Consider the following 13,842-nt stretch of genomic DNA (forward strand, 5'->3'; position numbering starts at 1 on the left):
GCCGTTGCCTTGCATAATCCTGAGTGTAATACAAAGCTCAACTTATTTTTTTGCCAACACCATCGAATCGCCAGGCTAACATGTTGTGTCAATCATTCCTCAATTTGTTTGAGGCACTAGAAGCAATACAAATGCCAATAAGAATGGGGGCGGCAGGTAGCTTAGTGGGTAAGAGCGTTGTGCCAGTAACCGAAAGGTCGCTGGTTCTAATCCCTGAGCTGACTCCTGTTTTTGCTCCTGTAAGTCACTCTGGATAAGAGCGTCTGCTAAATGACTAAATTGTAAAAACGTAAATGTAAGAACACCTGTCACGTCACAGTAATGGTCCGTTTGACTTCAGGACATTGGTCGACGTTGAACATTTTAAAAACAAACTTGATTACGAAACTATTTTATGAAGCATCTCATATTGACATGGGGATTGTAGAATTGTTTTAGCTATACAAGGATATAGTTCCTACACTGTATACACACAAAAGTATGTGGACACCCCTTCAAATTAGTGGATTTGGCTATTTCAGCCACACCCTTCGCTGACAGGTGTATAAACTCGAGAATACAGCCATGCAAACTCCATAGACAAACATTGGTGGTAGTAGAATGGCCTTACTGAAGAGCTCAGTGACTTTCAACGTGGCACCGTCGTAGGATGCCACTTTTCCAACAAGTCAGTTTGTCAAATTTCTGTCCTGCTAGAGCTGCCCCGGTCAACTGTAAGTGCTGTTATTGTGAAGTGGAAACTTCTAGGAGCAACAACGGCTCAGCCACGAAGTGGTAGGCCACACAAGCTCACAGAACGGGACCGCCGAGTGCTGAAGAACGTAGCGCGTACAAATTGTCTGTCCTCGGTTGCAACACTCACTACTGAGTTCCAAACTGCCTCTGGAAGCAACGTCAGCACAATAACTGTTGGTCAGGAGATTCATGAAATGGGTTCCCATGGCCGAGCACCGGCACACAAGCCTAAGATCACCATGCGCAATGCCAAGCGTCGACCGTTGGACTCTTGAGCTGTGGAAACGTGTTCTCTGGAGCTTCACCATCTGGCAGACCGACGGATAAATCTGGGTTTGGCGGATGCCAGGAGAACACTACCTGCCCCAATGCATAGCACCAACTGTAAAGTTTGGTGGAGGAGGAATTGTATATGTGTTCCGTTGTGTGTGGCCGTCAGGTGCTCTAAAGGTTGGTCCAGTTTAGTCACACACTGACCTTCCCCAGCTCTCTCCCCTGAGAGTTGTCATTGAGCCAAGTCACAGATTTAACTGTAGAATTATAATCTGCCCAGGGCCAGGCTGTGACAGGACAGGCTTGGTGTGGGATAGGACAGGAGCAGATGGTCTTTGACAACCAGGAGAGGGCCTGGAAACGTGGCAGGAGGCAGGAGCCTCTGTTTTCAGCATACAGGGGAACTGCTGTACCTGACAGAGACGCTGTCTGTCTGCCTGTCTGTCTGTGTTAGGTCTGTCCATCTGCCTGTTTGTGTGTATGTCTGTTTAGTTTGTGTTGGTAAAGCCTCAAAGTAACCCCTCTACCTCCAGCTGAACAGACTCTCATCACCTATAAAAGGGCAGGCGAGATCGGATATGCCGGTTCACATACCGTACTACAGCTTTTCTTTGAGAGACCAAAATAATACAACTTCCCTTGTTAACGAGAAGTAACACTGTCGAGGATATGACACTATGTCTGAGTTCACCGCGAACTAAGTGATTTAAACAGACAACAACAGGTTTTCCATCTGTGCCGAGCAAAGTATTTCATCTTGCTATTTTGTTTACTCCATTAGATGCATGAACATCTGGGCATTGTAGAGTTGCCTAGTAGGCTATTTGAAGCGTTTTACTTTGTCACCGTGAATGTAAACACCTTTCTTATCATACCTGTGACATCTGAGGTCGGAGGTTGATCGCTTTGAGGTCGATGGACTGGGGTTGGAGGTTGTTGAGAAGCTGACACAGGAGCACTCCATCTCGGAGGGTCTGAGCCAGGTCGAATACCTGGGCAGACTCCCATGTTACCCGATGGTCGGGTGGAAGCACCTTACAGTTGATCAGCCATGATGCGCACTGCCTCCAATACTCCATCTAGGTTTGATATCAAACAAATCTTACGCGAGGAATAGGAATCCTATTGGAGTCTAATCAATAGAACGCACTAATACAACATTGTGTCCATTCTCAATTTGCCATATAAACGATGAAAGCGAAACTAGGTAGCCGGATTTAATTCTACTTCTCCCCGTTTCATAACAGAAATCAAACTAAATTGGAAGACGCTAGGCTACTGTCGGTAAGCTACATGTACTGTCCATTGATGACTGAACTGTTCCATCGCTGACAGGAACCGCAACACTGTCCGTGCGCTCTCTCCCTAGCTTCCTCTCCCTCTCGCTCTCTGTCCATTGGGGCTAAACTACACCCCCAGCCTCTCCTCTTCCGTTTGCCACTCATACAGAATGTTCCGTGTACACTACGTTAGACTACTACAATGATATTAGCATTGTTACCTCATAAGGGACAGTTCCCTGGTTTTCATTCACTCTTCTGCAGGTATTAATATATAATTTGGTCCATCCTAACCAAAGTTCCTCATCTGCTGGCATTTGCCTCCCATATCAAGGTACTTTGGTACTTACCTTATGCATGATGCTTTTCTGCAAGCTAACTTTTGTTATAAACTGGGTGGTTTCGAGCCCTGAATGCTGATTGGCTGACAGCTGTGGTATACCACGGGTATGATAAAAACATTATTATTTACTGCTCTAATTGTATTGGTCACCATTCAGAATGGTGCTGGAGGAGATGGCTGCCGTTTTACGGACTCCTAACCAATTGTGCTATTTTGTGTATTTTTCCGCGTTATTTGTAACTTATTTTGTACATAATGTTTCTGCCACCGTCTCTTATGACCAAAAAGAGCTTCTGCATATCAGGACAGCGATTACTCACCTCGTACTGGACGAAGATTTTTTTATTTAACGAGTCGGACGCAAAGGATTTACTTCAGACACCTGACAAAGGCCCAAATCATCGTCATTCGCAGGAGAAAGAGACAGAGATATCGGGGACGTAGGTCAGGGTGCCTTGTAAGGATCCGATGGCGAGTGGGTAATCTGCCTCTACCATCAGTCCAATTAGCCAACGTACAATCATTGGATAACGAAATAGAATAGAATATCCTACCAACGGGACATGAAAAACTGTAATATCTTATATTTCACAGAGTCGTGGCTGAACGACGACATGGACAACATACAGCTAGCAGGCTATACGCTACATCGGCAAGATAGAACAGCCGCCTCCGGTAAGACAAGGGGTGGCGGTCTGTGTCTATTTATCAAAAACACCTGGTGCACAAAATCTAATATTAAGGAAGTCTCTAGGTTTTGCTCGCCTGAGGTAGAGTATCTCATGATAAGCTGTACAGTAAACCACACTATTTTCCAAGTGAGTTTTCATCTATATTTTTCGTAGCTGTCTATTTACCACCACAACCCGATGTTGGCACTAAGACCGCACTCAATGAGCTGTATAAGGCAGTAAGCAAACAAGAAAACGCTCATCCAGAGGCAGCGCTCCTAGTGGCCGGGGACTTTAATGCAGGGAAACTTAAATCCGCTTTACCTCATTTCTACCAGCATGTTAAATGTGCAACCAGAGGGATAAAAACTCTAGACCACCTTTACTCCAGACACAGAGACGCGTACAAAGCTCTCCCTCGCCCTCCATTTGGAAAATCTGACCATAATTCTATCATCCTGATTCCTGATTACAAGCAAAAACTAAAGCAGGAAGTACCAGTGACTCGGTCAATAAAAAAGTGGTCAGATGACGCAGACGCTAAGCTACAGGACTGTTTTGCTAGCACAGACTGGAATATGTTCCGGGATTCTTCCGATGGCATTGAGGAGTACACCACATCAGTCATTGGCTTCATCAATAAGTGCATTGATGACTTCGTCCCCACAGTGACCGTACGTACATACCCCAACCAGAAGCCATGGATTACAGGCAACATCCGCACTGAGCATGCCGCTTTCAAGGAGTGGGATTCTAACCCGGACGCTTATAAGAAATCCCGCTATGCCCTCAGATGAACCATCAAACAGGCAAAGCGTCAATACAGGACTAAGATTGAATCGTAATACACCGGCTCCGACGCTCGTCATCATGGTCCAAACACACCAAGACAGTCGTGAAGAGGACACGACAAAGCTTATTCCCCCTAAGGAGACTGAAAAGATTTGGCATGGGTCCTCCGATCCTCAAAACGTTCTACAGCTGCACCATCGAGAGCATCCTGACTGGTTGCATCACTGCCTGGTATGGCAACTGCTCGGCCTCCGACCGCAAGGCAGTACAGTGGGTAGTGTGTACGGCCCAGTACATCACTGGGGCCAAGCTTCCTGCCATCCAGACTTATAACAGCAATAAGGCACCTCGGGCTCTGTAGTATTTGGCCAATATACCACGGCTAAGTGCTGTGTCCAGGCCCTCCGCGTTGCATCGTAAGGTAATAACAGCCCTTAGCCGTGGTATATTGGCCATATATCACAGCCCCTCTGGCCTTATTGTTGAACTATACCACAGGTCAATATAGGGCCAGATGATCCACTACATTGTCCAGATACTCTAGTGGCCGCTCTAACAATGAAAATAAATGTATTTAAACATGGAAGGCAGTTGGGAGGAGGAAAGATCAGATGGGACCATTCTAGCCAACTAGAAGGCAGATACACATGTGAACAACAGCCACAAGGGGTTTCCACTAGTTACAACAGCCGTTAAAATTCATGAAAACAAACATTTGCTTTTTGGTCTTAATTTAAGGTTAGGCATAAGGTTAGCAGTGTGGTTAGGTTTAAAATCACGTTTTAAGAAGATAAATTGTACAAATAGGCGGGGTTTATGACTTTGTGGCTGTAATAACTAGTGAGGACCAGGCACAACTCTGATATAAAGTGTATTTTCTCAGAGTTGCCAGGATGTCACATGTCCTACTTATATCGGTATACTCGTAACAACCTAATCATTACGAAACTTATATTCGATCAAGTAAGCCACATGTAGCAAATAAGCTTTTACATTTTTTGTTAACCAAATTCAACACTCTCTCATTGATCTCCATACAAAAACCCCTCGCTTGGTGAGCGAATTAAACAAAAAAACGCCACCTGCTGGAGAAGAAAGATTTTGGACCCAGTTATCCCTCTCGCTTAAACTGGTAGGCTATATCAGAGAGGAAGAGGCTAACTGTCTATCCTGCCGACTATCTACCATTCATAGTAACAATAGTGGTAGGTGGATCGTTTTTCTAGATCTGCAATCAGCTAACTAGTAATCATACCACACATAAAAGCATTAAAAGCTACATACATTTTCAATATGAATCCACAATAACAAATAGGATTAGCTGATTGGCAGCAGAGAGGCCAGGTGCATCATTGCGCATGAAAGAACAGTGAAGACATGAGACACGCAGCTCAAAAAGCTCCCGTATTGATCTTGTTTAGGGACAATGCAATTATCCTTCCTAGACTAACCTTCAACACCGCAACGCAATGAATAATTGCATTGTTTTCAAAAGAGTACAAAATTGTACTCTAGGCTGCAGTGAAAATGTAAATTGAATAATGGTGCAAAAAACCTGTGATTTGAATGTTTCATTCCATTTGGATCAGTTGCAGGGCTACTCTCGACAGTTTATAATGTCTAGTAAGGCACAGTAGAAGTCTGGCTTAATTTTTACTTCTGATACTGAATGCGCTGTCTGTTGCAGATCATCATTCTCCCAAGTCCTCCTATAATAATGTGGCCACATGCTCCCGGCAGGCCCAGTTATTCAGGAAAGTTTAACGCGCGCTCTGCCTCCTCCCCTATCCGAGCGGCTATTTCTTGCCCACCTAGAACCTGCCTAACGCGTCAATATAGCCTAAATATTTGTAATTAAACTTTTATTTTTATTTTTATGTATGACCTTTTTTATGAGGCGTAAACACAACCAGTCACAATGTTTTTTAATCTAATTAGGTTACTTCAAAAGACTCCTGTAGGCATGCGCACGTTCGTCCAGAATACAGTTCCATCATTCTCAAAATGTCTTGGACATTAATCAGGTTTCCATCCAACCGTGTTATGATCGGCTGAGAGTCAGCGTCAAGTGTCGTCGACTGGGCCAACGCCATGCCTACTTTGATGGTGTCGCAGGTTTAGGTTATGGCGGTAAGAGCTTGGGCCAATCAAGGCAACTACATGGCAGATGATGAAACATTCTATACTTTAAATGTATATTGTAGAGGGGAAGGGAGGGGGAGAGTGACATTTTCATGTTCCCGACAATGTATTTTGTACATAGTTTTGGTCCGTAGGTGTAACAAATCGGTAGTCTCGTGGGATTCCGAGAAGAGTGGTCGAGGCGCTCAATGTTCCAACGTTTTTTCTTCACTCCGTCGTCGTCCTCATGTTAGATAAAACCCTAATTAGAACTTAATGGGAATCTTAGCTAATGTTCTGGGAATGTTCCCGGTTTGCTGGGAAGCCTCTCTCTCCGTCTCGGTATGTCTAACTCTCTCTTTCTCTCTCGTTCTCTCCTTCTTTCGTTTTGCTGAATCATTCACTGGTCCTCTATGCGTTTTGATTGCCAGGGAAATATGAAAGACTGCAGCATTTAACAGTTCTGAAAAGTAATGGAAATGGCCATTAATTCATATTCAATGTTCCAATGAGAATTCAGCAAAGAAAAGGTCCCAAATCCCCCAATAATTGCTATGTGTGACTTATTCATTAAAGGTATAGGCTATGATTCACAAGGGTAATGTGGGATCTACACACTAAAAAATGTGGCTTCCTTAAGGGTTCTTTGGGAAGGGTGATGGTTCTATGTGGAACCATAATGACTCAAATGAACCTTTGAGCCCTTCAATTGTTCTTTTGTTCAAAAAACGGGTTCTTTGCTCTATAAGTGACGCTTAAAATGTAGGGGAGGCGGCTCATTAGAATATTTTGGGGCGTGGTTTGCTCACAGCTCTTTTTGTGCAACTGTGAGTGAGAGTGTCATTCCAGTTTATCTAATGTGTTGTGTTATGCCATGACACATTATATATGACTATGGCCAGTGACGGAGTCTTGTGAAAGACTCAATTATTGGCCTTGTGTCAATTGAGAACGGTTGACTAAATTAGTCAGTGGTTCTCAATTCTCTCCTCAGGGACCCCCAGCTGTTACAGAGGTAGATCACTTGATTAAAACTTGTCAATTACCTCAATAATAACAGCAGTGGAATTTTATCAATATAATATGTCTGACCAGAATAAAAAAACCTTGTGTGGTTCTTCAAAAGGATCTACAAAGAACCTTTTAGATTGAAAAATTATATTCTCCATAAAAGTTCTATAAAGAACCATAAAAAGGGTTCTATATAGCCCCAACAAGGGTTGTATATATAGAGGAACCCTTTATAAATGGTTATTTATAGAACCTCACATAAAATAAGTGTTTGGGGTGAGAAAAAAAAAAGATGTTACCAAGAAAACAACACAGACTTCTTTTCAAATTTCCCTAACATTTCCAAATTTTGATGGCAGCCATTTTTTTTAAAGCACTAGGAAGATAAAGTTGTCTCAAACGGACAACAGGACTTCATATAGTGGCTTGTACGGCCTCAGAGATACGGACCAAGAACTGATGTCCACTAGAGAGGACAACAATGTATTACCGGGCGTCAGGAGGATGTAGCACCAAAAAGGGTTCCACTATAGTTAAAAGCCGAAGAACCCCTATCTGGTTCTAGTTAGAACCACTCTTTTGTGTGTAATACAGCTCCCATCTCTGCTAGGTACTAGTTTCTTATGCTTACATTGTAAGAGGGGGTTGCCCTGCACTAAAAACGCTGGTCTTTGTGTTATTCAATTATTTACAGAATTCTCTCTGTCTGTCTGTCTGTCTGTCTGTCTGTCTGTCTGTCTGTCTGTCTGTGTGTCTGTCTGTGTCTCTCTCTCTCTCTCTCTCTCTCTCTCTCTCTCTCTCTACTGTTTTTAGAGGAGGATGGGGATGGAGAGTGAAGTGATTGAACAGTAGCTAGCTGGCATGGTGTGGCATAGCGAGGCATGGTGGGTTCTGGATGGCCAATGCTAGTGCAACAGAGCAGATGACTGGAAAAGTGGCCCATGTCCAGACCAGGCATTACCTCGTGTGCGTCCCAAATTGCACCCTATTCCCTATATAGTTCACTACTTAAAGTAATACTTACTATAGAGTTCACTACTCTCTGTCCTCTCACTACTCAACTCCTGTTACAGTACAGCTATCTACAGTATCTCCCAGAGACTCAAAAAGCACCACACGACATGCAGCACCACCTGACTGCCAGACCGTTATCATGATTCCAGAGATTTATAAACATTGATACATACATAGAGTATATCGGGGCTGGTTTCCTTTGTCTGATAATGTGAAAGCTGTTTTGAATCGTCCTTACAGAGGAAATACCCAGAGAGTGTCATTGTGTCATCAAAACAAGTAGCCTCTCATTGCACTGTGTGTTTAGGTTTGGGGCATATGAGGTACGATACGCAGCCGATGGAGGCTGAGCAGCTCTGACCTTGGTTGTACATAGGTGCTGAACTTTCTTACTGTTTTTAAAAACTGCTTTGATTCACCAGAGCGAGTAAGATTCCAATTTATTTATACTATGGACAATAAACCGGAACTTACTGGTACTCTTTATTTATATTCCATTTGGACTCGTCCGTCGGAGGGAAGATGTAGGAGGCCAACAGAGGAAGGAAGTGGGGGGAGGGGGGAGAGAGAGAGACAGGAGAGAGAGAGAGAGAGAGAGAGAGAGAGAGAGAGAGAGAGAGAGAGAGAGAGAGAGAGAGAGAGAGAGAGAGAGAGAGAGAGAGAGAGAGAGAGAGAGAGAGAGAGAGAGAGAGAGAGAGAGAGAGAGAGAGAGAGAGAGAGAGAGAGAGAGAGAGAGAGAGAGAGAGAGAGAGGAAGGAAGTGTGTCGGGGGGGTAGAGAGAGAGAGAGAGAGACAGAGACGGAGACAGAGAGAGAGAGACAGAGACAGAGAGAGAGAGAGAGAGAGAGAGAGCACAATGTGTGGCAGAGTCACCCTCTAGCTACCTCCTTTTCCTTCTCCTGTCCCTCTCTCAGTCCCTGCCGCTATTTCGGAGGCTTGTCACAGGATAGCATAGTGGCGTACCTGATTATCAAAGCCCTAAAGCTCAGTCCTCCTGAGCACCCGGCCCCTGTCACATAGCCCACATTCCCACAATCTACTTCTCTCCCGAACCAGGCATTGTGTCTGTAATATATTGATGCCCTCGCTCACACTGACGCTGACAACGAGCCGCTCTTTTCACTCCACATCCTGCGATGCATGTTGCGTTTTTACATGTTGCATTTATATTTTTGTTCGGTATAAATATAGTATTACTGAGCTCTGAGGTTTATTGTCTCACAGATGAAGTGACAAAATACTGTCAGCGGATACGGTCTAAATGGATCAGAGTGTTCAGCACCATAGTTCCCTCCAAGCTCATCACTAAGCTAAGGACCCTGGCACTGAACACCTCCCTCTGCAACTGGATCCTGGACTTCCTGACGGGCCGCCCCCAGGTGGTAAGGGTAGGCAACAACACATCCGTCACGCTGACCCTCAACACGGGGGCCCCTCAGGGGTACGTGCTCAGTCCCCTCCTGTACTCCCTGTTCACCCATGACTGCGTGGTCAGGCACGACTCCAACACCATCATTAAGTTTGCCGACGACACAACGGTGGTAGGCCTGATCACCGACAACGATGAGACAATCTATAGGGAGGAGGTCAGAGACCTGGTAGTGTGGTGCCAGGACAACAACCTCTCCCTCAACGTCAGCAAGACAAAGGAGCTGATCGTGGACTACAGGAAACGGAGGGCCGAGCACGCCCCCATCCACATCGACGGGCTGTATTGGAGCGGGTCGAGAGCTTCAAGTTCCTCGGTGTCTACATCACTAAGGATCAATCATGGTCCACACACACCAACACACAGTCGTGAAGAGGGCACGACAACACCTCTTCCCCCTCAGGAGGCTGAAAATATTTGACATGGCCCCTCAGATCCTCAAAAAGTTCTTATTTATTTTTTGCACTGACTCTATGCACACTCACTGGACTCTACCCACACACTCACACACTACACTGACACTCCAACACACATATACATACACACATGCATATTGACGTCACACACACACTCACACATAGACACACTTTCACGTACACTGCTGCTGCTCTATTTATTATCTACCCTGTTTGCCTAGTCACTTGTAACCCTACCTACATGTACATACTGTATTACCTCAACTAGCTAGTACTTCTACTGGACTGAAGGGAGAGAGAGAGAGAGAGAGAGAGAGAGAGAGAGAGAGAGAGAGAGAGAGAGAGAGAGAGAGAGAGAGAGAGAGAGAGAGAGAGAGAGAGAGAGAGAGAGAGAGAGAGAGAGAGAGAGAGAGAGAGAGAGAGAGAGAGAGAGAGAGAGAGAGAGAGAGAGAGAGAGAGAGAGAGAGAGAGAGAGAGAGAGAGAGAGAGAGAGAGAGAGAGAGAGAGAGAGAGACAGAGAGAGAGAGAGACAGAGAGAGACAGAGAGAGAGAGAGAGAGACAGAGAGAGAGAGACAGAGAGAGACAGAGACAGAGAGAGAGAGAGAGAGACAGAGAGAGACAGAGAGAGACAGAGAGAGGGAGAGAGAGACAGAGAGAGAGACATAGAGAGAGAGAGAGAGACATAGAGAGAGAGAGAGAGAGACATAGAGAGAGAGAGAGAGAGAGACAGAGAGAGAGAGAGAGAGAGAGACAGAGAGAGAGCGAGAGAGAGACAGAGAGAGAGAGAGAGAGAGAGTGAGGGAGAGAGACAGAGAGAGAGAGGGAGAGAGACAGAGAGAGGGAGAGAGACAGAGAGAGAGAGAGAGAGAGGGAGAGAGAGACAGAGAGAGAGAGAGAGAGGGGGGAGGGTAAATCAGGCATTAGTAGGTTTATTATCTATCCTATTTATTATCTATCCTGATTGCCTAGTCACTCGTACCCCTACCTACATACCTACATGTACATGTTACCTGAATTACCTCAACTAGCTCGTACTTCTGCACATTGACTCAGTACTGGTACTCCTTGTATACAGCCTCATTATTGTTTTTAATGTGTTACTATTTCCTTTTTTATTTTGGGGTAATTTTTCTTACTTTTTAACTCTGCACTGTTGGTTAAGGGCTAGTCCCGTGTAGCTCAGTTGGTAGAGCATGGCGCTTGCAACGCCAGGGTTGTGGGTTCGATTCCCACGGGGGTCCAGTATGAAAATGTATGTACTCACCAACTGTAAGTCGCTCTGGATAAGAGCGTCTGCTAAATGACTGAAATGTATATGTAAGTAAGCGTTTTCACTGTAAAGTCTTATTCGGTGCATGTGACCAATAAAATTGTATTCTGTTTGATCTGAGAGCTTGTATTATAGCCCCTAAGTGATAGAAGAGGCACCATGGGTTTTGTTCATTGTTTTGTCTCCTGTATTGATCGTCTGAATGATATAACCCTAACACTCCCTAGAAAGGAACCCTAGGAAAAACCTAGAGAGGAACCAGGCTCTGAGGGGTGGCCAGTCCTCTTCTGCCTGTGCCGGGTGGAGATTATAAGAGTACATGGCCATTTAAGGCCAGATCGTGGTACATTGGCTCTATGTTTGTTGTGGTAATCAATAGATGTGAACGTGGAGGACATGACGAAGCGCAGTCATTTCCTGTGTGTGTATAAACTGTTGCTTTTCTGTGCCCCCATCATCTGACCAATGACAAGAGAAACAGTATCAAACAAAGCTAATCATCGACTAGACATCTGGTCCCATAGAGGGGTAGTGTGGTGGTGTGCTTCTGTCAGTTTTAGATAATGCTGAGTTCTGTTTTCCCTGTGCTTACTTATGGGTAATCCCCTTCTAAAAAAAACTATGTTCCACACAGTGGCGCTTCCCTCTTGGCATATCATTTAGCCAAGTTGTTTTAATCTAATCTCCACAGTATGGTTATTCAGCTGTTTAGGAACATGTTCCGCTCCCGGACAAGCTAAACACCATCATTAAGTTTGCCGACGACACAACATTGGTAGGCCTGATTACCGACAATGACGAGACAGCCTATAGGGAGGAGGTCAGAGACCTGGCCGTGTGATGCCAGGATAACAACCTCTCCATCAACGTGACAAAGACAAAGGAGATGATTGTGGACTACAGGGAAGAAAAAAAAAGAGGACTGAGCACGCCCCCGTTCTCATCGACGGGGCTGTAGTGGAACAGGTTGAGAGCTTCAGGTTCCTTGGTGTCCACATCACCAATTAACTATCATGGTCCAAATACACCAAGACAGTCGTGAAGTGGGCACGACAAAGCCTATTCCCCCTCAGGAGACTGACAAGATTTGGCATGGGTCCTCAAATCCTCAAAAAGTTATACAGCTGAACCATGGAGAGCATCCTGACTGGTTGCATCACCGCCTGGTATGGCAACTGCTCGGCCTCCGACTGCAAGGCACTACAGAGGTTAGTGCGTACGTCCCAGTACATTGTGGTCCTCTGTAGCTCAGCTGGTAGAGCACGGCGCTTGTAACGCCAAGGTAGTGGGTTCGATCCCCGGGACCACCCATACACAAAAAAAAATGTTTATGCACGCATGACTGTAAGTCGCTTTGGATAAAAATGGCTTATTATTACATCACTGGGGCCAAGCTTCCTGCCATCCAGGACCTCTATACCAGGCGGTGTCAGAGGAAGGCCCTCAAAATTGTCAAAGACTCCCGCCACCCTAGTCATAGACTGTTCTCTCTGCTACCGCACGGCAAGCGGTACCGGAGTGCCAAGTCTAGGTCCAAAAGACTTCTCAACAGCTTCTACCCCCAAGCCATAAGACTCCTGAACAGCTAATCATGGCTACCCGGACTATTTGCACTGCCCCCCCACCCCATCTTTTTACGCTGCTGCTACTCTGTTAATTATTTATGCATAGTCACTTTAACTCTACCCACATGTACATATTAACTACCTCAACTAGCCGGTGCCCCCGCACATTGACTCTGCACCGGTACCCCCCTGTATATATAGCCTCCCTACTGTTATTTTATTTTACTTCTGCTCTTTTTTTTCTCAACACTTTTTTGTTGTTGTTTTATTTGTACTTTTTTATTAAAAAATAAATGCATTGTTGGTTAAGGCCTGTAAGTAAGCATTTCACGGTAATGTCTACACCTGTTGTATTCGGCGCATGTGGCAAATAAAATGTGATTTGATTTGATTTGATTTGGATGCCATTTGGGACGTGCAGCCTAGAACTTGGTGATAAGGATAGAGCTAGAATGTTAAGTAAGGATGTTAAGTAAGGATGTTAAGTAAGGATGTTAAGTAAGGATGCACGTCTCAACTGATTCTCCTATCGGCGCAAGATTATACATATTGTAATCTAATCTCAGCCATTCAAAACCTGAAAAGGTAACACAGACTGTAAAATGTCAATCCCCTAAAATCTTGAGTGGCATGTTAATGAAGGAAATATAATTTTGCTCCCAGGTATGGTAATAACTATTGAATATGGGAAGCGTTAAATGTTGCATTTCCCTCTGCCGTTCATCAGCACATATCTATCAGGTGAAGGAAAATTTAGACTTCCCCAGAGCTGACACGGTCACAGAGCTGACACAGTCACAGTGTTCAAAGTCACAGTGTTCACAGTCACAGTGTTCACAGTCACAGTGTTCACAGTCACAGTGTTCACAGTCACAGTGTTCACAGTCACAGTGTTCACAGTCACAGTGTTCACAGTCACAG

The 13,842-nt window shown here is 44.9% G+C and overlaps 1 protein-coding gene across 2 annotated transcripts in view; it reads right to left on the minus strand.

The window, feature by feature from the left end:
• The window catches only part of LOC121569363 (guanine nucleotide exchange factor VAV3), a 168,849-nt gene extending 166,482 nt beyond the window's left edge, over nt 1–2,367 (minus strand). For both annotated transcript variants that reach the window (XM_041880256.2, XM_041880257.2), the window contains exon 1: nt 1,884–2,367. In XM_041880256.2, the coding sequence (XP_041736190.2) occupies nt 1,884–2,087 (204 nt within the window). In that variant the 5' untranslated portion in view covers nt 2,088–2,367. The remainder of the gene's footprint in view (nt 1–1,883) is intronic.
• Nucleotides 2,368–13,842: the final 11,475 nt, after the last annotated feature.

This window comes from Coregonus clupeaformis, chromosome 7 (assembly GCF_020615455.1).
Source record: "Coregonus clupeaformis isolate EN_2021a chromosome 7, ASM2061545v1, whole genome shotgun sequence".
In the NCBI taxonomy this organism is placed as follows: domain Eukaryota; kingdom Metazoa; phylum Chordata; class Actinopteri; order Salmoniformes; family Salmonidae; genus Coregonus; species Coregonus clupeaformis.